The 24,511-nt window shown below is 35.0% G+C and overlaps 1 protein-coding gene across 1 annotated transcript in view; it reads right to left on the bottom strand.

The window, feature by feature from the left end:
* GPHN (gephyrin) overlaps positions 1-24,511 on the bottom strand; it is a 298,334-nt gene that overhangs the window by 155,596 nt on the left and 118,227 nt on the right. Inside the window, 1 exon segment of the mRNA XM_017878642.1 lies at positions 19,795-19,837. Within this exon segment, the coding sequence (XP_017734131.1) occupies positions 19,795-19,837 (43 nt within the window).

Below are 24,511 nucleotides of genomic sequence, written 5' to 3'. Positions count from 1 at the left end.
CTCATTTTATGAGGCCAACATCATCCTCATACCAAAGCCTGGTAGAGACACAACAACAAAAAAGAGAATTTTAGATCAATATCTGTGATGAGCAATGATGTGAAAACCTCAATAAAATACTGGCAAATCAAATCCAGCAGCATATCAAAAGCTTATCCACCATGATGAAGTCGGCTTCATCCCTGAGATGAAAGGCTGGTTCAACATATGCAAATCAATATATGTAATCCATCACATAAACCAAACCAATGACAAAAAACACATGATTATCTCAATCGATGAAGAAAAGGCCTTCGACAAAATTCAACACCCCTCCTGCTAAAACTCTCAATAAACTAGGTATTGATGGAATGCATCTCAAAATAATAAGAGCTATTTATGACAAACCCACAGCCAATATCATACTGAATGGGCAAAAACTGGAAGCATTCCCTTTGAAAACCAGCATAAGAGGATGCCCTCTCTCACCACTCCTATTCAACATAATATTGGAAGTTCTGGCCAGGGCAATCAGGCAAGAGAAAGCAATAAAGGGTATTCAAATAATAAGAGAGGAATCAAATTGTCTCTGTTTGCAGATGACATGATTGTATATTTAGAAAACCCCATCATCTCAGCCCAAAATATACTTAAGCTGATAAGCAACTTCAGCAAAGTCTCAGGATACAAAATCAATGTGGAAAAATCATAAGCATTCTATACCCTAACAACAGACAAACAGAGAGTCAAATCATGAGAGAACTCCCATTCACAATTGCTACAAAGAGAATAAAATACCTAGGAATATGACTTACAAGGGATGTGAAGGACCTCTTCAAGGAGAACTACAAACCACTGCTCAAGCAAATAAAAGAGGACACAAAAAAATGGAAAAAAACATTCCATGCTCATGGATAGGAAGAACCAGTATCGTGAAAATGGCCATACTGCCCAAAGTAATTTACAGATTAAATGTTATCCCCATCAAGCTATCACCGACTTTCTTCACAGTATTGGAAAAAAATAATTTAAACTTCATATGGAACCAAAAAAGAGCCCATATAGCCAACACAATCCTGGGCAAGAAGAACAAAGCTGGAGGCATCATGCTACCTGACGTCAAACTATATTACAAGTCCACAGTAACCAAAACAGCATGGTACTGGTGCCAAAACAGACATATAGACCAATGGGACAGAACGAAGGCCTGAGAAATAACACCACACATCTACAACCATCTGATCTTTGACAAACCTGACACACAAAAGCAATGGGGAAAATATTCCCTATTTAATAAACACTGTTGGGAAAACTGGCTAGCCCTATGCAAAAAACTGAAACTGGACCCCTTCCTTACACCTTATATAAAATCAACTGAAGATGGATCAAAGACTTAAACATAAGACCTAGGACCATAAAAACCCTACAAGAAAACCTGGGCAATTCCATTCAGGACAGAGGCATGGCCAAAGACTTCATATCTAAAACAGTAAAATAAGTGGCAACAAAAGCCAAAATTGACAAATGGGATCCAATTAAACTAAAGAGCTTCTACACAGCAAAAGAAATAATCATCAGAGTGAACAGGCAACTTACAGAATGGGAGAAAATTTTTGTAATCTATCCATCTGACAAAGGGGTAATATCCAGAATCTACAAAGAAGTTAAACAAATTCACAACAAAAAAAACAAATAATCCTATCAAAAAATGGGCAAAGTATATGAACAGACATTTCTCAAAAGAAGACATTTATGCAGCCAACAGACATATGTAAATAGGCTCATCATCACTGGTCATTGGAGAAATGCAAATCAAAACCACAATGAGATACCATCTCATGCGAGTTAGAATGGAGATCATTATAAAGTCAGAAAACAGCAGATGCTGGAGAGGTTGTGGAAAAATAGGAACATATTCACACTGCTGGTGGGAGTGTAAATTAGTTCAACCATTGTGGATGACAGTGTGGCGATTCATCAAAGATCTAGAACTAGAAATACCATTTGACCCAGCAATCCCATTTCTGGGCATATACCCAAAGATTGTAAATCATTCTATAATAAAGATACATGCACACGTATGTTTATTGTGGTGCTATTCACACTAGCAAAGACTTGGAACCAACCCATCAATGATAGACTGGATTAAGAAAATGTGGTGCATAGACACCATGGAATACTATACAGCCATAAAAAAGGATGACTTCATGTCCTTTGCAGGGACATGGATGAAGCTGGAGACCATCATTCTCAGCAAAGTATCACAATATCTGAAAACTAAACACCACATGTTCTCACTCATGAGTAGGAGTTGAACAATCAGAACACATGGACACAGGGACAGGAACATCACACACTGGGGCCTGTTGCGGGGTGGGGAGCTAGTGGAGGGATAACATTAGGAGAAATACTTAATGTAAGTGACGGGTCGATGGGTGCAACAAACAACCATGACACGTGTATACCTATGTAACAAAACTGCAGCTTCTACACACGTATCCCAGAACTTAAAGTATAATTAAAAAAAAAAAAAAAAAAAAAGAAAGTGTTTGTATTTTGGGCAAATACCAATAAGGCCCAAAGTAGAGCTATGACGCCTTTCTCATTTTGAAAATATGCTGGCCTGAGAATAAATTCTTCCTTATAACAGAAGGTCAACTGTTACATGAAGAAATATGGGAATTAGAAAATCGCCACTTGGCAACCTTCTAGTCATAATTGGTTTAGGGAAAAATCATCAGTTAATGCTAAGACTAGAAGGTAAAAGCCTCAAGAAAAACAAAATATATTTGTCTGGTCTCAAACTATATCCCTACAAGATATTTATTAACTGTATTCATTAACTACAGTGGAGAAATCTGGCAGACACCCTTTTAGCCAAGTGATCAAAGTTAATATCACCAGTAATGGGATAAACTGACATCATGAGCCCCCTGATAAGATGCACTGAGAAAGATAAAACGTCACATTTGAGATATTCCTGATCAAATGTATAATCAGAATTACACCATTAGGAAACCTGAGAAAAATATAAATTTGAGGGACATTGTACAAAATAACTGACTTGTATGCTTCAAAAATATAAAGGCAATGAAATACAAAGACAAACTTGAAGACTTGTTCCATATTAAAAGAGTCTAAAGAGACAGGATAACTAAATGTAATGCATGATTCTGGATTGAATCCTAGATCAGAAGAAAAGAATGTTGTCTCCTTTGTTATAAAGAACATTATTAGAAAAACTGTCAAAACGTAACTTGAATAAGATTACATAATAGTATTGTGGCAATGTTCATTTCCTAATTTTCATAATTGTACTGTGGTTATGTAAGAGAAAGTCTTTTTTATTTGCCACCCTTCCAGATTTTTTTGGAAGGAAATACACATTAAATTATTTAGGGTTAAACAGGCATCATGTCTGCAATTTACTCACAAGTAGTTTAGGATAATATGTAGATTAATATATATGGAGAAATGATAAAGGAAATGTGACAAAATGTTAACATTTGGGGGAGTCTGGATAAAAGATATACAGGAATTCTCTATACTATTCTTGTAACATTTCTAAAGTTTGAAATTATTTCAAAATTTCAAAATCACTTTCATTAATAGTCTCTCCTTTCTGAAACAATGTATGTATGAATATTTTGCACTGAGGTACTACAAAATACTCAATTTTAGGATTTTAATTGCATATTATATTAACCACATATCTCACTGTAATTATACTTATTTATATACATGTCTGTTTTCTTAACTAGATTATCACCTCTTTGACGAAGAAAAAAAGGCCTTAACATCAAGGTCCAAAGATGTTATGCACACAGTACAGTCTAGATTATACAGACTGACAAAGCAGAAGGGTAGTATAGATAAGCAAACACTACTTACAACTTCAAACTTTATTCTAGTCAATATAGGGCACTTTGTTAAACACAGTGAGTGAGGTTTTGTTTTGTTTTGAGACAGGGTCTTGCTCTGTTGCCCAGGCTGGAGTGCAGTGGATTGATCTCAGCTCACTGTAACCTCCACCTCCCGGGCTCAAGGAATCTTCCCACCTCAGCCTCCTGAGTAGCTGAGACTACAGCATGTGCCACTACATCCAACTAATTTTTAAATTTTTGGTAGATAAGAGCTCACTATATTGCCCAGACTGGTCTTGAACTCCTGGGCTCAAGTGATCCTCCTTCCTTGGCCTCCCAAAGTGCTGGGATTACAGGCATGAGCCACTGCACCTGGCCTGGGAGTATGTTGAAATAAACAAGATGAGATTCCTATCTTACACAGTCTTTCAAGGAACACATAAATCAGGCTGTGTTTTAAGGAAAAAAATAACAGACTATGTGTATGCTTATGTTTTAAAGTGCAAACAAAATACTCTGCAAGATAACAAAGAAAAAGGAACAACTAATTCTGATGGGACAAACTGCAAGGCTTTACAGAGGGGCAGACAATTAAGAGGGGCTTTAAACAATGAGAAAAGGGGGAAGAACATATGAAACTGGAGAAAATATGAACAAAATTACAGAGATCTGAAAGTACTTTTAGAGAATGCAAAATTGCCCAATGAGGCTGGAGGTTGGAGGTGAAGAGGATGAAATATAAGGTATAAGTCTGGTCTATTCAGTTCAGTACAAATTTTGGAGGCTTAGTACTATGGAAAATGGAGAACCATTCAAGATTTTCAGTAGAAAACCAGTATGTACTTTATAATGTAATACTTGACTGATGGAAGACTGTCAGGGAGGAAAACACTGAAGATAGGAAGAGCAATTATTATGCTACTGCAATCCTAAAGGAGAATGATGAAGAAGGCCTGAACTATTACAACAGGAATGGGAAAAAGGATATTTAGAAGAGCTGCAGCAGAGGGTTCTATGACTGACTATGTTTTGAGAAGGAGATGGTAAATATCACGAGGAGACTTCAAATTTAGTTATTAGAGTAAGTGGGAGTGTAACTGTATAAAAGAACAATACAGGAATAATTTGGAGGAAAGGATTCTAAATCTGGTTTCTGATGAAAGAAATGTGAGATGCCAGCAGGACATCAAAGGGTGATTCCAGTATGCAACAGCAAGGAGAGTCTAGAGCTTGGAAGAGAAGTCAGGCTTAAAACAGAAAGCCATTGGTATGTAGGTGGTGAATCTAATAATGAGAATCAGTAATTCATTTGTTACACATAGAATGGTAACATATGCATATCATAAAAAAGAGACACTGAAGGACAATATATGTCCATTCCAGGATAATTCTATGATCAATGATTAACTTAACTTTTTAATACATTTTCCAGATGCTTAATCTATATACATTTTGTAACCCTGTTAAACAATTTTTAAGTATTTATATTATGTTAAAAAGTTTAACAGAATTAACAATATGTGCCTATTGTTGTACAACAGATCGCTAGAAGTTTCTCATTTTGTGTGAATGAAGCTCTGTATCCATTGGACAATTCCCTATTTCCCTCTCCTCCCAGCCCCTGACAACCACCATTCTACTTTCTATGAGTTCAATTACTTTAGATGTCTCATATAAGTAGAACCATGAAGCATTAGTTTTGTTTTGGTGATTGGCTTATTTCACTTAGCATTATGTCCTGAAGGTTCATCCATGTTGTAGCATATGACAGGATTTCCTTATTTTTTTTGAAGGCTCAATAACATTCCATCGTATAAATAGGCCATATTTTGCCTATCCACTCATCTGTTAATGAACATTTAGATTACTTTCATATCTTTGCTATTGTAGATAATGCTATGATGAACACAGGTGTGTAAGTATCTTTTTGAGATCCTATTTTCAATTCTTTTGGATATATACCCAGAAGTGGCACTGACAGATCATATGAAAGTTCTATTTTTTAATTTTTTGAAGAAATGCCATACTATTTTCTGTAGCAGTTGCAACATTTCACAAACCTACCAACAGGGCACAAGTGTTTCAATAGCTCCCTGTTATCACCAATACTTGTTATTTTCTTTTCTTTTTTTTTTGTAGTCATCCTAATGGGTGTTAGGTGGTATCTCATTGTGATTTTAATTTGTATTTCCCTGATGATTAGTGACATTGAGCAGCTTTTCATATGTGTGTTGGCCATTTGTGTATCTTCTTTGAGAAATGTCTATGCAAGTCCTTTCCCAATTTTTAAATTGGAATATTTGATTTTTTTGTTGCTGAGTTGTAGGGATTCTTTATATATTCTGGATATTAACCCCTTATCAGATATATGATTTGCAATTATTTTTTCCCATTCTGTTGTTGCCATTTCATTCTGTGGATCGTGACCTTTGATGCACAAAATATTTAAATGTGAGGTAGTCTCATTTGTTTACATTTGTATAAGTTGTCTGTACTTCTTGGTATCATATCCAAGAGATCGTTTCCCATTCCAATGTCATAAAGATTTTCTGCATATTTCCTTCTGTGAGTTTCATAGTTTCAGACTTATAAGACTTAACTATTAGATATTTAATCCATTTTGAGGTAGTTTTTGTGCATGGTATAAGATAAGGGTTATCTTCGTTCTTTTGCAAAGAGAACAGCTGTTTTCCCAACAACATTTATTGAAGAGACTGTCCTTTCCCCATTGAATGGTCTTGGCACCATCTTCAAAGATCATTTGACCATATACATGAACATGTATTTCTGGGCTTTATATTATGTTACATTAGCTTATATGTCTGTCTTTATGCCAGTACCAAACTTTTTGATTACTGTAACTTTATAATATGTTTTGAAATCAAGAGATGTAAGACTTCCAGCTTTGTTCTTCTTTTTCAAGATTGTTTTGGTTGTTCCAAGACCTCTGAAATTCCGTATGAATTTTAGGGTGGTACTTTCTATTTCTATAAAAAATGTCAGTGGGATTTTGATAGGGATTGCATTGAATTTGTAGATTCCTTTGGGTAGTATGGATATTTTAACAATATTGTGTCTTTCCATCCATGAATCCAGATATCTTTCCATTTACTGTGACTTTAACTTTATTCAGCAAAGATTTGTGGTTTTCACTGCAGAAGTCTTTCATTTTCTTAGTTAAGTTTATTCCTAAGTATTTTATTCTTTCTGATGCTATTGTAAATGGGATTTTCTTAATTTCTTTTTCAGATTGTTAATTGTCCACTGTTAGTGTATAAAATTCAACTGATTTTTTATTGTTGACTTTGTACTTTGCAGTTTTACTGGCTTCTTGTATTAGCTTTAACAGTTAGTGTTTCTCTCTCTCTTTGTGTGTGTCTGTGTGTGTGTGTGTGTGTGTGTGTGTGTATGTATGTATGTATATGAGTGGAATCTTCAGAGTTTTCTACATAAGATCATGTCATCTGGAAACAGAGAGAATCTTACTTCTTTCTTTCCATTTGGGATGCATTTTCTTTCTTTTTATTGCATAACTGCTTTGGTTAGAACTTCCAGGATTATACTGAAGAGAAGTGGCAAAAATGAGCATCTTTGCTTTTTTCTTGATCTTAAAAAAAAAAAGTTTCCAGTTTTTCACCATTTACTATGTTAGTTATGAGATTTTCAGAAATGACCTTTATTATATTGAGGTAATTTCCTTCCATTTCTAGTTTGCTGATTGTTATATCATGAAAGGTTGCTGAATTTTCTAAAATGCATTTTCTGCATCATTTGAGATGATCATGTGATTTTCATTCCATGTTCTGTTAATGTGGTATATTACATTTATTGATTTTCATGCATTGAACGATCCTTGCATTCCAGGGATAAATCCCACATGGTTGAAGTATATAATCCAATCTGGTTTGCTAGTATTTTGTTGAGGATTTTTGCATCAATTTTTTTTATCAGCTATCTTTTTTATGGTTGTGTCTTTTTCTATTTGTATCAGGGTAATGTTACCTAATAAAATTATTTTGGAAGCATTCCTTCTTCTTCAAGGTTTTGGAAGATTTTGAGAAGAACTGGTACCAATTCTTTAAATGCCTGGTAGAATTTTCTAGTGAAGCCATCTGGTCACGGGTTTTACTTTATTAGGAAGTTTTCTTTATTGGGAGGAATTTGATTACTGATTCAATATCCTTAATGATTATAGATATGTTTAGATTTTCTATTTCTCCATAATTCAGTCACCAAGACTGTGACTGAACACCAAGGTTGTGTTTCTAGGAATTTATCCACTTCTTCTAGGTGATTCAATTTGTCGGCATATAATTGTATAGAGTAGTCTCTTACCATCTGTATTTCCGAAGCATCAGTTGCAATGTCTCCTCTTTTATTTCATTTTTGATTTTAGTTATTTTGAGTCTTCTCTCTTTTTTTGTCTAGCTAAGAGTTTGTCAATTTTGTTGGCATTTTAGAAAACCCAACTCTTACTTTCATTGTTTTTTTCCCTAGTATTTTCATTCTCTATTTTGTTTATTTCTGCTCTGATCTTTATTATTTCCTTCTTTCTGCTAACTTTGGATTTAGTTTATTCTTTTTCTCATTCCTTGAGGTAAAAAGTTAGGTTGCTGATTTGAGGTCTTTCCTCCTCATTAAAGTACATGCCACTAATATAAACTCTCTTAGCATTGCTTTCACTGCAATTCATAAGTTTTGGTGTGTTATGTTTTTGCCTCAAGATATTTCTAATTTCTCCCATGATTTTTTTCTTTGATCTACTGGTTGTTCAAGAGTGTCTCATTTAATTTTCACATATTTGTGTATTTTCGAGTTTTCCTACTGCTATTGATGTCTAGTTTCAGTCCACTAAGACTGTAAAAGATATCTCACAGATTTCAATCTTCTTAACTTTGTTAAGACTTGTTTTTTAGCCTAATATGTGGTCTATCCTACAGAACATTCCATGTATGTTGGGTGGAATATTCTGTTAGATCTAATTGGTCGACAGCATTCAAATTCTCTGTTTCCTTATTAATCCTTCTGGTTGTTCTATCCATTATCCAAAGTAGAATATTGAAATCTCCTACCATTATTGTGTTATTTTCTGTTCTCCCTTCAATCCTGTCAATGTTTACTTCTTATATTTGGGTGCTGTAATGTTAGCTGGATTTTAATTTATAATTGTTATGTATTTCTGTTCTATCAATATAATATTCTTCTTTGTCTCTTGTGACAGTTTAACCTTTGTCTAATATAAGTATGGGCCACCCCTGCTTTCTTTTGGTTATAATTTGCATGAAGTAATATCTTTTTCTGTCCTTTCATTTTCAGCCTATATGTGTCTTTACATCAAGGATGAGTCTCTTGTAGACATAATATAATTGCATGCTATTTCTTTAATCCATTCATTCACTTTGTCTTTTTAATGGGGAGTTTAATCCAATTACATTTAAAGGCCTTATTATTGGCACATGTTTTCTGTCTGTCTTGTAGCTATTTAGTCCCTCTTTTTCTCTCTTGCTGTCTTCCTTTGCATTATTAATATGCTTTCATTACTTTCTCATTTTCTTTTCTGTATCTTCTATAAGTATTTTCTTTGTAATTACCATGAGACTTACAGGAAACATAGTTAGAACAATCTATCAATCATACATGAAAGTCTACTCTTTTACATTCCTATCCCCACTGTGTTTTTGACATCACAAATTACATCTTTAGATATAATTTATCCATTAACAGTCATTTTTAGTTATACTTTAGGTTTCTGTCTATTAAATTCTATCCAGAATTACATGTGCTTTACATGTAATTCTACTTTGGATAACCATTATAGTAATATAGTATTATGAATTCATATATATATATTTTTTCCTTTACCAGTGAGCTTTGTATTTTTCATAAACTTTCATGTTGCTGTCTAGGGTCCTTTCATGTCAACTTGCAGGACTCTCCTTAGCATTTCTTGTAAGCCAGGTGTAGTTGTGATGAACTCCCTTAGGTTTTGTTTGCCTGAGAAAGTCTTTATTTTTTCATTTTTGAAGGACAGCTTTGCTGGGTGCAGTATTCCTCACTGGCAGGTTTTGTTCCTTTAGCACTATGAATATAACATACTGCTCCCTTCTGACCGGTAAAATTTATCCAATGACGTTCTTATGGGAACTTCATTGTACATGATGAGTCACTTTTCTCTTGCTCCTTTCAGATTTTCTCCTTGCCCTTGATTTTTGACAGTTTGATTATAACATGTCTTAGTGTGGGTCTCTTTAGATTCACCTTAGTTATATCCTTTGAACTTCAAGTGTCTGGATGTACATTTCTTTTGTCAAATTTGGGAAGTTTTTGACCATTATTTCTTCAAATAAGTTCTGTGTTCCTTTTCTCCTGGAACTCTCATAATGTATACACTGGTCCACATAATGGCATTCTATAAATCTCTTTGGCATTCTCTTTTTTTTTTTTTTGAGTTGGGGTCTCACTCTGTTGCCCACGATGGAGTGCAGTGGTGTGATCTTGGCTCACTGAAACTTCCACCTCCTGGGTTCAAGCAATTCTTTTGGCTCAGCCTCCTGAGTAGCTGGGATTACAGGTGTGCACCACCAGGCCTGGCTAATTTTTGTATTTTTAGTAGAGATAGGGTTTCACCATGATGGCCAGGCTAGTCTCGAACCCCTGGACTCAAGTGATCCGCCCACCTTGGCCTCCCAAAGTGCTGGGATTACAGGTGTGAACCACCACTCCTGGCCTCTTTGGCTTTCTTTACTTTACTTTTCTGTTCTGTTTTTTTCTCTTTGCTCCTCTGACAATAATTTCAAATGACCTGTCTTCCAATTTTGCTGTTTTTGTCTTCTGATTGCTCCAGTAATTGTTGAACCCCTCTAGTGAATTTTTCAATTCCGTTATTGTATCCTTTGGCTCTAGAATCTCTCTTTGGTTCTTTTTTAATAGTTTCTTTTTGTTGAAATCTTCATTTTGTACATTCATTGGTTTCCTGATTTTGTTCAGTTGTCCATTTGTGTTCTCTTTTAGATCAGTGACCTTTTTAAAGGTAATCATTTTGAATTATTTGCCAGGTAATCATAAATCTCTGTTTCTTTCAAGTTGGTTTCTAGATAATTACTTTGATCTTTTGATATTTTGCTGAGTTTTAGTCATTTGAGAAACAACCATGTCTCCCAGTCTTTACAGACAGGCCTCATATAGGGGACATTCTCACCAATCAACCTGGCTAGAAATTCTGAGGGGGCCTCTGAAACCTCCCGCTTTTGAAAGCGGGGAGTGTGACTTCTCTGGGTCTGTGTATGTAATTTCCCAATTAGAGAGGTTTGCAGGTTTCTCTGTCAGGAGCTTGCAATCTCTTGCTCTCAATAGTGTTTGTCTGCAGCATTGTAGGCTCCGTGGTGCTGCTGTAGCCAGCCATCACTGTTCCTTATTCTCAGTGGTGCGCAGACATCCAAAGTATGCCAGCTCTCTGTTACCACCCCAGTGAGGCAAGAGAGAAACCATTCCCTTGGTAGTCCTCCAAAAAGTCAGAACACCTAATGCATGTTCCACTCCTCTCTCCCTCCTGGGTGAAAAGTCAAGAATTGGGCACTTTCTCCAGATTGCACTGATTGGTGCTGGTACCTGTGTTGGCACTGTAGGCCCTGTGGTACTACAGCAAGCTGCCTCCACTCTCCCTGGCTTTCAGCAGCCCTCAGGCATTCAAACTGTGGTAGTTCCGTCAATGCAGTGAGACAGAAAGCAGTTCTTTGGGCAGCTTTCTGAAAAGCTAGAATATTGCATGTATGTTTCACTCTTCCCCCACCGAAAGAAGCCATGAGTAGGGTGTTTTCTCTTGATTATGCTAAGCTATGCTGACTTGGAGGAGGGACTATCACAGGTAAAGTAAAACAGTTCTTACCCATTTCATTGTGGCTATTCTTGACTTTGTGCCAGCTTGGGGATATTGCAACTACCTGTTTTCTGGAGTTCTCATGAAGCTATTATGACCATATATTGATGTTAAGTTGGTGTCTCTGTGAGGATATGAGGGTTGGGGTGTCCTATCTATAAACTTAATGTTTCTTAGCAATACCAGCTACAATGCTGACAATGAGGAAGGTAAAAAGCCTAACTCAAAGTAATGAATGATGCAACTTTTCATATAAAATAAAAAGGTGATAACCGAGAAAAATAAGAGAAATAAGACAAAATTTAAACTGAATAGCGAATACTACTTTGGGAATTTAGGTTTCACAAGTAAAAAAATTATATTTGAGAGCCAGGCATGATGGCTACTCAGGAGATTGAGGCAGGAGGATTGTTTGAGCCCAGGAGTTCAAATCCAGTCTGGGCAACATAGATCCAATCCCTAAAAAATTTTTTCTTTTTAAATTTTGAGAACCGAGTAAATAAACTACATGAGGATATAGTAAAGAAAACTGAATAAAGTTGGTTTACTTAGATTAGATAAAAAAGTTGAGTGCTTATAAACAGTACCTCAATTAATATTTATGGAAGTCAATTGCTAATTATCCTTAGTTATAAAAAGAAAGATAATCTAAATGATGGTAAGCAGCTATTATCAGATCCCGTGAATGCCAATCAAGATGACAAGGGATTAGGTTGTAGCAAGAGATAAGAATTTTTTTTTCTAAAAATAGGAGGCACAAGAAATTAACATACTTCTCCAAGGATTATTTCAAAATCCTCTTTCCTGGGAATAATAAAAAAGATAAAAATTAATGTTTCTTAATAGTAAGATGCAAGAAAATTAACCAGAAGACCTATCCATCTATGACAAATTAAGGGGTATAAGACTGAAAAGTCTGATTTATACTCCAGGCAAGAGGTAGTAATAAGTCCAGAACCTGGGTGGCAGTAGTGAGAATGAATGAAGGGATAGGGGCCAGAGTGAATACATGAGATAATTTGAAGAGAAGGAGCAGTTAAAAAAACAAACAAACAAAAAAACCCCAGTATTTTCAATAAATTAACATTAGAGTTTTTGCTAATGTTCATTGTTTTCCTTCTCTGTTCCCATACGGGTTTCTTATTTAGCATATTCTGCTGTCTTTTGCTTGCTCTGTCTACTCAAGGTCTTTCTCTCATTTATTTATGCAGTCATCCAATCAACTTTTATTGAGAGAGTCATGGTGATAGATTCTGGTAATAGTATCAGGGAACAAGATAGACGAGGTCTTGCAAGATGCTTAGGGTAGAGTAGAGGGGACAGTGGAGAAGACAGAAAAGCACTACACTGTAAATAGGCTTGCAATAAAGTAGGGAAACTATAGTATACTAGAAAAGAACTTGGGAGGGGCACTTTGCTCAGATTTGGGAGGTGATAGAAGGCTTCCTGAAAGAACTGTAGGATAGGTGGGAGTTATCCAGGTTTCGGAAGAAATGAGAAATCAACATTTTGGGAAAGAGGGAACTATCTGCAAATTGAAATGTCCATATGGCTGGTGCACTGCATTCCAGGTAAACCTAGAGATAAGCAGAAGCCATTGGTAAGCAATTTTAAGGAGCTGGGCCTTTAAGCAAGAACAACAAGGAGCCATTAAAGCGTTAAAGTTATTAAAGGAGTATGATAGGTTTAGATTTGTATTTTAGAATGATAAAAATGCTTGTAGGATGAGGAATAAAAAACACTAAAGATTTCTGCTTTGGACAAATCAGTGGCTAGTGATGTTAGTCCTTGAAATATGGAAGGAGAATAGATTAAGATTATAAATTTAGTTTTAGTCATGTGGAGTATGAGATAATTGTGTAATATTCAAGAAAAGATCTACAACAGACAATTGGAAAAAAAATCTGAAGTTTAGGAAGAAGATATGGATTGGAGTTACAGATTTGGTTTATTTGAAAGCCTTGTTAATAGATGGCTTTGTTCATGCATAATATAGAGTGTGAATGGAAGATCTATGGGAGAAGTCTGAATAATACTGATATTTAATGACTGGGCAAAAAACAAAACAAAACAAAACAAAAAAACACGAAAGCTACCAACGAAGCTGGAGAAAATGTAAACAGATAGTTTAAAAGCAACACTAGAGGACAGAAGTGCCAAGAAAGATAATTACTTCATTAAGGAGGGAGGGATTTATAAAGGTACCCAAGCTTTACCTGCCTTCCTTTTAGGCTTTCCCTTCCTCTTATACCCTAATCGTAGTCCTAAATGCACCCATTTGCTTAAAACTCTGCTCTCAGAGGTGGCAGTCAAATTATCTGATAAATTTACGTAAGACTAGTAGTGTATTTTAAAGCATAATTTGTTACTCCAACCTGTTAATGTATCTTCATTAAAAGAGTAGATATTTTAAGACAATGTCTTTACTCTAAAGAATAATGATAAGGCTGGGTGCAGTGGCTCATGTCTGTAATCCCAGCATTTTGGGGGGCTGAGGCGGGTGGATCACCTGAGGTCAGGAGTTCAAGACCAGCCTGGCCAACATGGTGAAATCCCATCTCTACTAAAAATACAAAATTAGCAGGGTGTGGTGGCGCATGCCTGTAATCCCAGCTACTTGGGAGGCTGAGGCAGGAGAATCACTTGAATACGGGAAGTGGAGGTTGCAGTGAGCCAAGATCGTGTGATTGCACCCCAGCCTGGGCAACAAGAGCAAAACTCCGTCTCAAAAACAAAGAACAATGATAATACCAGAAATACCAATAGTATACTAATAATAGTAATACTAGCAGTCTAGTAGTAACCATAACAATAGCAGCTACAAAGCTGTAGTACACAAAAAAGCATGGTATTTGTATAAAGCCAGACATATAGATCAATGAAACAGAATAGGGAACCAACTAACTTTTGACAAAGGCATCAGGAACATGCACCAGAGAAAAGGTATCTTCCTCAGTAAACGGTGCTGGGAAAACTGGATAGCCATATGCAGAAAAATGAAACTAGATGCCTATCTTTTATTATATACAAAAATCACCTGAAAATGGATTAAAGACTTAAACATAAGAACAAAAACTATAAAACTGCTAGAAGAAAACACAGAAGAAACACACTTTGGGACATTGGTATAGGCAAATATTTTTTGGCTAAGACTTCAAAAGTACAGACAACAAAACAAAAACAGACAAATGAGACTATATCAAATTAAAAAGCTTCCACACAGCAAAAGAAACAATCAACAGAGTAGAGTTAACCTGCAACATGGGAGAAAATACTTGCAGACTGTTCATCTGACAAGGGACTAATATCCACAACATACAAGGAATTCAAACAACTCAGCAGAAAAAACCCAAATAATTCCATTAAAAAGTAATCAAAGTAGCTGAATAGACATCTCTCAAAAGAGGACATACCTATGGCCAATAGATATATGAAAAAATGCCCAACATCACTAATCATCAGAGAAATGCAAATCAAAACTATAATGAAGTATAATCCAGCTCCAGTTAGAATGGCTACTATAAAAACCAAAAAACAAAAAACAAAAAGTAACGAATACTGGTGAGGATGTGGAGAATAGGGAACTCTTACACACTGTTAGTGGGAATGTAAATTAGTAAGACATTATAAAAAATACTATGGACTCCCTCAAAAAAGTACAAATAGAACTACCATATAACTCAGCAATTCTACAATTGGGTATATATCCAAAGGAAAGGAAATCAGCATATCAAAGAGATGCCTGTACCCCCATGTTTACTGAAGCACTGTCCACCATAGCCAAGATATAGAATTAAACTGTGTCCATCAATAAATAACTGGATAAAGAAAATGTGGTATATATGCACAATGGACTACTATTTAAAATAGTAGAAATTCTGTCATTTGCAGCAACACAGATGGAACTGGAAGGCATGTTAAGTGAAGGTAAGATAGGCACAGAATGACAGATACTGTAACCTTTCATTAAACTGTGGGAGCTAAAAAAGTTGACCTCATTGAGGCAGTGAGTGGAGTGATATTATCAGAGGCTGGGAAGGATGGGGTGGGGGATAAAGAGAAGTTGGCTAAAAGGTACAAACATACAGTTATATAGAATGAATAAGTTCTAATGTTTTATAGTACAGTAGGGTGACTATAGTTAACATCAATGTATTGTATATTTCAAAATAACTAGAATATAGGATTTGAAATGTTCCCAACATGAAGAAATGGTAAATGCTCAAGAGGTGATGGATATCCCAAATACCCTGAATTGATCATTACAAATTCTATGCATGTATCAAGATATCATATGTACTCCATAAATAGGTACAAATATATATCAATAAAAATTCTAAATTCCATTAAAATAGACTAAAAAAATCTATAAAAGTCAATCCCAGGAAAATGTACCACTTGTCCTATAAAACACAGGCTGAACAAAGTACATTAAGAAAACAATTAAGGCTGGGCACGGTGGCTCACGCCTGTAATCTTAGCACTTTGGGAGGCTGAGGCAGGCTGATCACGAGGTCAGGAGTTCAAGACCAGTCTGGGCAACATAGTGAAACCCTGTCTCTATTAAAAATACAAAAATTAGCTGGGCATGGTGGCACACGCCTGTAGTCCCAGCTACTCGGGAGGCTCAGGCAGAAGAATCACTTGAACCTGGGAGGTGGAGGTTGCAGTGAACTGAGCTCATGCCTCTGCATTCCAGCCTGGGTGACAGAGCAAGACTCTGTCTTGGGGTGGGGGAGAAAGAAAGCAATTAAAACACTGTACTGAAGTGCTGAAATATAAGTTCACATATGGCATTCCTCACTGTAACATTTTTTAGTTTACTTGATTTCTTGCATAAAACCAGTTATTCATAAAAATAACAAAATTTTGCTTTATTAAAAATAAAATGGTTGACAGAAGGAAATGAATTACAGGTGGAAAGATGACATAAGACAATAACTAGTATCATATCATCTTTATAGCATATGTGGTAATAAAATGATTTTGGCACCGATAATCAGATATTTGTTTATAAGTACCCATGGATATACCAGATATCAATTTCTATTCTTATCTATTGCTTATTTTGCATAATATTGAATTGGGTTTTGAAGGCCTTATTGAAATTAAGTAAGTAACACAGCATGTTCGTTAAAAATGTGGGCTATAAAATCAAGGTCTGAAATACTGGCTTCAACTCATATACCATTTACTTACACAAGCAACTTATTTAACTCTGGAATCTTTAATTTCCTTATTTATTTAATGTAGAAATTAATAGAATTTTACTCACAGGATTTGTTGTTGTATGTGAGGATTAAGTAGGATGAAACATGTAGACAAGTATTTGATACACAGTAACATTCAATAAAAAGTAACCTTGTTATTATCATCATTATCAAGAAAATAATGGTAATTGGTAGCATCAGTAGTAATAGTAACAATAATATCAGTTAACATTTACTGAGTGATTATGTACCTAGCAAAAATATACTAATTAATCCTTGTAACAATCTATAAGGTAGATCATCTTATTACCACATTTTAAAATTTATTTATTTTATTCTTTACCATTTCTGCCCTTTGTGAACAAGTTATTATCACATTTTACAGATCAGGAAAGTGAGGCATAGAGATACTAAGCACTTGTTCAAGTTCACACAGCTAATAAGTAGAGAAATCAAGATTTTAACATAGGGAGTTTGACTCTAGAAAGGAAAAATGCCACTTTAAGAAAGACTTAGTCTTAGAGTCAGAGTCACAGAAAGGAAAGTCAGGATATTTATAAGATTTTGAAGTTTGGTCCAAAGTAGATCTTTTAATATAGGTGCTTCATTAAGAATGGATAAAGATCATGATACAATCATTTAGGATTGATGGATATAGCAAGGCAAGGGGTTGTAAGAGCTTGTTCACATTTGGTGCCCACGAAAGAGGTTCAGTTTCTAAGGACTTGGTTAAGTCATATAATGGCATGGCAATTGCAGAAAAGTTGGGAACTCATTGTCTGCAATAGCCAGTGAGACCCAGGTATCTTCTTAATTAGGGCCAAGATTTGGTTTTCAGGGATGTAAAAGAGGCATTAAGTTTATTACATTTTATTTTGTCTTGGCTAAGGAATTTTTTATGGAAGTACTTTTGCAATCTGATTTTATTTGGGATATTTCTTCAAACCAATACAAAACTCTAGCTCATTAATTGTTTGCAATTTTGTTTCCTTTTTATTCTCAGGCTCCTTTTAAATAAACAATTTTGTTCATAGCAAAAATTCCTTAGGGTGCTTATTATAATTCTTCCATAGCAAGACTCTCACTAACAAAAGAGAAAGAGAACAAGGAAGGTTCTCATAGGTTGATCAATGACCCAGGGCAAAGTTTATCTAAAGGACACCAGTCTTACAAGAAACCTGAAACTTGGTTTTCAGGGCCAGCTTGCAAAATACTTACTGAGGCCTATGTCTATGTTTTTCCTTATGAACTTACCCCTTACAGAGATATAACAGAAAATGACAAGGATAGACAGAGATAAATAGTGGTAATAAGACAGATTTTCACCAAGAATAAATGCATTTCCAAATTTAGATTATCAAAGGTGTCCTAAAAAGGATTCCTTACTCCTAGGAGACAAAATACAGTTGGCAACTGGAGAGCTCAAAGAAAATAAATCAAAGTTCAATCTATTGTGAGACTTATCTCACTGTAACAACTGGAAACACTCTCCATGCCCTAAATTGGAGGTTCAAAGGGACTCAGAGGAATTTATTTCTTTGAGGTGTGAGCCACTGTGCCTGGCCAATATAATGATCTTGGGAGAGCAATAATTGTGCTTGCCCAAGGGTTTGGAGCTAAGATAACAGATTTACAAAACAAAAATGGAAAAATTTACACAAAAAAACCCCAAGAATTTTTACCTTTGTGAAGGTCTCTATTTTTTTACTGTGAAATAAAGATCAGTCACATGAGCACTCCATGCCCATGTGACCCAACCCCAATAAAAACTCTGAACATTAAGGCTCAGTGAGCTTCCTTGCTTGGCAATATTTGATGCATTCTGTCATACATTGTTGCTGGGAGAAATAAGCAATGTCCATATGGCTCCACTGGGAGAGGGCAACTGGGAAGCTTGCACCTGGTTTCTCCTGGACTCTGCCCTATGTATCTTTTTGCCTTTGCTGATGTTAATCTGTATCCTTTCAGTGTAATAAACCATAACCAGGAGTATAACACAAAAATAATGCGATATCCTGCTAGAAATAGAAATCATTCAATTTGCTAAAACTCCCAGTGGCATGAGTATCAGTAGACCTATTTCAGTATGACTCCCCTGTACTTCTCTTGATAAAGATCAGGAAGAAGATGGGGTGATGTAATTAAGCTATTAAGTTATAAAGAACAATAATAAAACAATTAGAATTTATACAACACTTTTTTTTTAGGATCCTAAATCTTTTAAGACACAATTTTCAATGACATCATTTCAAGGATACAGATAAGGAAAACCTATTATAGTTCCTTTTATAAGATAGAAAATGAATGATATACAAAGTTAAATGACTTCTGAGTTAATGCTATTAGTGATCAAACCAATAAATAAAATAGAGGATAGAGGATTCTTTACTCTTCGTTTAGGGTTCTATGTTCTAAAACATGCTGCCTGTGAAGTTATGATATGTCAGGAATTCATATTCACAAAGTGATTATGATGTACTCTTTTGGGAGCCACATATTCTTTTTTTAGAATTAGCTTCTCTTCAGCAATTTACATTATTATTATTATTATTATTTTCAGTTAGTTTGTTTTCAAATAACTTTTGGCAGTGAAACAATTAAAGAGATTCAGCATCACAGAGGAGCTCATTCCTACCCTCCTAGGAGTGTATCAAAGTTCTGGTGTCAGCTTGCAAAAACAATTAGATTAAGGGAAATATTTATTAATATATTGATACTGGCAATATTTTTAGAAGGCAAAAGCCCTAATATTCATATTAGTCACATAAATGTTCCCCATTGCTTTTCTTCTTTTTTTCACCAAAATATCATTTTTAGCTTTATAAGTTCTAGTTCAGCAGCCCACCAGAAATGGTAAAATACTTACTGGCTCTGAGAATGTTCTCCTTGCTGCTGCACCTGGACTGGACCTGTAGAAAGAGCATAAACTCAGTAATTCAGGGCTTATAGCATGAATAGACAGATATACATATTTAAAGGGCAAGCTCCTGAGGTCTAGGAGCAAAGGCTTTACATATTAGTATTTCAGATGTCATAACATGTTAGTAAAAATTTTATACTTGTTTCATCTTTTTTATTTATCTTTTCCTTATTTTAAAGAAAGAACTGACTTCTAGAAAGAAATTTGGGGTACAATATTGCAAATTACACAGAGATAAACCAAAGGTGATTTTTTATTCATTTGTATTTAAAATCGGTATATGGAAATTTGTTACTGTATATTTAGTTGTAAATATTGGCCCTTAATATTAAGGCATTTAGTATATCTCTTGACTAGAATAATAATAAAATTCAAGTAATAAAGTTGTAACTAAGTATTCCATTACAGTAATTTTTTAGTATGTATATATATTAATGGGAAGAAAATAGAGAAATCCTTATATAACATTTACATTTGTTTCTGATAACCTTTGTTAATTATTGATTAGCATAATTTATCATAGTTGTAATATTATGAAATATGCTTCTGTTGAAAATCAATGAAATTGAACAAAATTTATTTACCAGTTCTTAGGTGATATATAATTTATCAATCAGAAACCCTTATGCTTTTACTCCAATGTTTAGGTCAATGTGAAACATTCTTTTCTTTTCTTTTTTTTTTGAGATGGAGTTTCGCTCTTTTTGCCCAGGCTGGAGTGCAATGGTGCGATCTCAGCTCATTGCAATCTCCACCTCCTGGGTTCAAGTGATTCTCCTGCCTCAGCCTCTGGAGTAGCTGGGATTACAGGCATGCACCACCATGTCTGGCTAATTTTGTTTCTGTATTTTTAGTAGAAACGGGGTTTCTCCATGTTGGTCAGGCTGGTCTTGAACTCCCGACCTCAGGTGATCCACCCGCCTCGGCCTCCCAAAGTGCTGGGATTACAGGCGTGAACCACCGCACCCGGCCTGAAACATTCTTTTAAATGTGACAAAACTGTTATATTCAAGGAGCATGGTACATGTCATTAACATGTTGTTAATTTCAAAGGAAACTGTATTTAAGCTCCACACCTCTGCTTCCCATTCCACAGCAGCTTGCCCCAGATGGATATATACACAACAAATTAATTTCTATAGTTCAACACAATCTACTATCATAATGAAACAACTTATGAAAGGAATGTTGCAACTTAGGGTGGGTTATGGTTGTCCTTCCCTGAAAAAAACAAGTGTTAATGTTAAAAAAAAAAAAAAAAAAGTCACAAACATACATAAAGAAAAACAACACACACACACACACACACACACACCCACACACACAGACACACCAAAAAAAAAAAGGAAAAAATATTCCAAATGTTAGTTGTTCTCTTTTGGCCCAGATTGTTCAACTAGTTTTAAACATACTAGAAGGAAAAGCTAATCTGAAGATAATATTCTTATATTCTTTTACTCAGAGGTCTTATTTAAGAACAATTCTGGACCAAATGGGAAAGAAGTCAATGACTGCTTAAAGAAAATAACACAGGGAAGAAGACGCAAGAATGAGGAAAAGAAAAGTAAGAGTGGTTTGAGGGTGTAAATATAGACAATGGAAAATAAAGTATGGAATTACAGAAGGGGACAATATGTAAACGCAGAATGTTCTGCTATTACTCATTAAAATTCGTACCAAGAGGGTAAGAATGACAAATGAACTTACTGCAAAATAAATAAGCAAGTTGCTATACTATGGAATGAACGTAAGTGTAACTATACCACTACAGCCTTAAAGAAGAAAAGAAACACACACTAACAGACAATAGACAAGCTTAATAAAGAGAGAAACTACATTTTAAAAGTGATTCAAAGAACACAAGAGAAAGCTAGAAGAGTGAGAGAAAATCTGGTAGAGAGAAGGAAAAGAAAGGGGAAATGTTAAAAGACAAAACAGAGTTCAAAGAAGTCAAATGGAAGTCAAGAAAGTCTTCAACAAGATGTAGAAACAGAAGGAGCCCAAACCCATAGCGCAAAGCAATGTTTGCGAATGGAAAGTGGCTCCTTTGATCAAGTAATAGTTACTCTTAAGTCGTAGCCTCTATTCCTCCAGAGTTCATCTTTAAGCCCTTCCAATCTAGAGTGGAGCTAGTGTATGGATAGAAACAAGAGATTTACAATGAACAGAGCAGTTCAGATGAGTAGTTCAAATTGTCTCATAAAATGTTCCAACAGATTTATATAATGCCTTTTATATACATTTTCTAATGTATATAATGAAAATGGTGGTGAAGAACTAGTTGGTTTTACCAAAAAAACCCAAACCGAACCAAAACAACAACAAAATACCCTCTCCCATTCCCTAGGTAACTTAAAAAATTAATAACAAAATCATTCATAACATGAATTGAATAAAGAAACCCAAGTGTTGCTTTGTGGCACCTCAGTTTAGAACTATATATTTCAAACAGCTTTGGTGGAAAATTTGGATGACGAAAACAATTCAATTCCCTGACTCTGAGCGTTTATCAAGGTTCATAAATTGCCAACAGCAGTATAATAAATACTTTCCCATTTATATTACATTGGCTATTTGAACCAGATTTGGGGAGAATCACTTTAATATCAATGATACTAAGAATTTCTTTAGTGATCTTGAGTATGTGTGTGTGTATAAATCAATCAGTCAATCAACCTATACACCACTGAAGAAAACAAAATTTAAAATGTTGTTTATTATTTATGCATGGAGCAAATAACTTTTCTCTTGCACCATGAAACTAGTCCTCTTTATAATATGTACTTAATTTTATACAATTTCAAAATGAAAATTTTACTTAACTCACAATGTAATGGCATACACTTGAAACGATAAACTTGAGAAACAACTATTGTTCTTATACATATGGACTATAAAGAAGGTAACACAGATCTGTCTCAAGTTTTATGGCTTCTTGTTTTTTTCTTCATGTTACTCTGGCTTTACTCAATGGGAAAAAAAGGAAAGCCTGGAAAGCAAAATAAAACAGATTTTGGCCTAACATTAAATTTGTCAGGGATTAGAAATAAAAGGTAAGGCATCTGATTACCTTCTATTTTATTCTATTGGATCATGTTATTTTACTTTAGTTAACATCTGACTTTACAGTATTGACAATTCCCCTTTCAACTGGAATCAAAACTAAAATAACATGTAGAAACAGCATATTATATTAAAATCAATGGAGAAAATGAAAAAATGAGGGACTGAATGAAAACATACGATATTCATTTACTAATCAAGATTGTTTGAGACATCAAATAACTCATTTCAACATGTGTTTACATGTGTAATATAATTTTGCTGAAGATCACATCATTCATTAGGAAATCTTAAAATATGAAACAGAAAACAGAAGGGAGAGCACATAATAAATGTAAGGAACAAAAGTGAAAATGCCTTAAAAAAAGCTGAGGAAATTTTAACAAACAACAAGAATCTTTAGATACAGTTAGAGAAATCACTTACCTTATGCTTAGGTCATAACAAGAATAGCACAGTGTTTAAAGTCAGCTCTTCATTATGGGAGGTACAATTGAAAGCCATAGGTTATAATAACATGAATTGCTACACAGAAATGAAGACTTTTCAGCCCAACATGAAAAGCTAACTCTTATGGGAGAACATTTCAACTTACGTTAAATGCAACATGAAGAACAATTGAGGGTGTAAACATCAAAACACACCCAAACACATGAATCTCACGCCAAAAGAGAGAGATGGCCCAATCTCTCAGGACACAGAAGATTTAATCTGTGACCATAATTTGTGACATATAAGGGAAGGCACATTGCTTTAACAGTGAAAGATGCATGCATAATGTATAACCATCCATTTACCTCCCCACCCTCCACCCAACTTGTACACACACAGGCCCACTAAGATACAGGGGAAAGAATGTAGTGCCAAGCTGTTATGAAGAAAGCAGGACACACGAAAGCATAGCAGTGGTCATGTGATTTGAGAGGTGTTCTTCCCTTAGACCATCCCATCACCATGCTTATTTTAAAGAAGCCAGGAAAAGATTCCCTTTCAATGCTGCGGTAGCTACGAGCCCCAGCTTGAAGCTAGTGTGTGGAATTTTGATCACCGTTCCCTGCGATGTCAGGGGCTCTCCAGTGGAAGCCAGATGTACTGTAACACTAGTTAGTAGGGGTACAAATGTGTGAATAACAAATATCCTTTCCCTTCTGCATTTCACAGAAGTGAGGGAGGAGAGAAACAAAGAAAATAAAACCCGTGTTAAGAATAGGTTCATAACAATATAAGAATGTATAAGTATTAAAATGGAAATTACATTTGATTGCAGGTTAACACAAATCAGGTTTCAAAAAAATTGCCTATTTTGCTGCTCACCAGGCTAATTTGTATTCCTTTTCTTGTAAATGGTATACAGTATGGCTCATATTGAAAATTCTGAGCACTTGGTCAGATGGGGTCAAAGTGAAGAACAAAATAAGTAATCTTCTTTGACGGACATTAGGAAAACTATCTTTCCATTTTAAACATGACTTTACTGGCCACTAACCACATTTTAAATTAGAAATTAAGTTTCTGTTTAGCTGCTTACTTACATAATCTGAGAAGTCCTCTGTTTTGGAAAGACACAATTTAAATTTTAATCTTTTTACATTGTTAAAAA

This window comes from Rhinopithecus bieti, unplaced genomic scaffold (assembly GCF_001698545.2).
Source record: "Rhinopithecus bieti isolate Rb0 unplaced genomic scaffold, ASM169854v2 scaffold_11252, whole genome shotgun sequence".
Taxonomy (NCBI): domain Eukaryota; kingdom Metazoa; phylum Chordata; class Mammalia; order Primates; family Cercopithecidae; genus Rhinopithecus; species Rhinopithecus bieti.
Note: the sequence above shows the minus strand (reverse complement) of the source record. Positions and strands in the feature narration are given on the sequence as shown.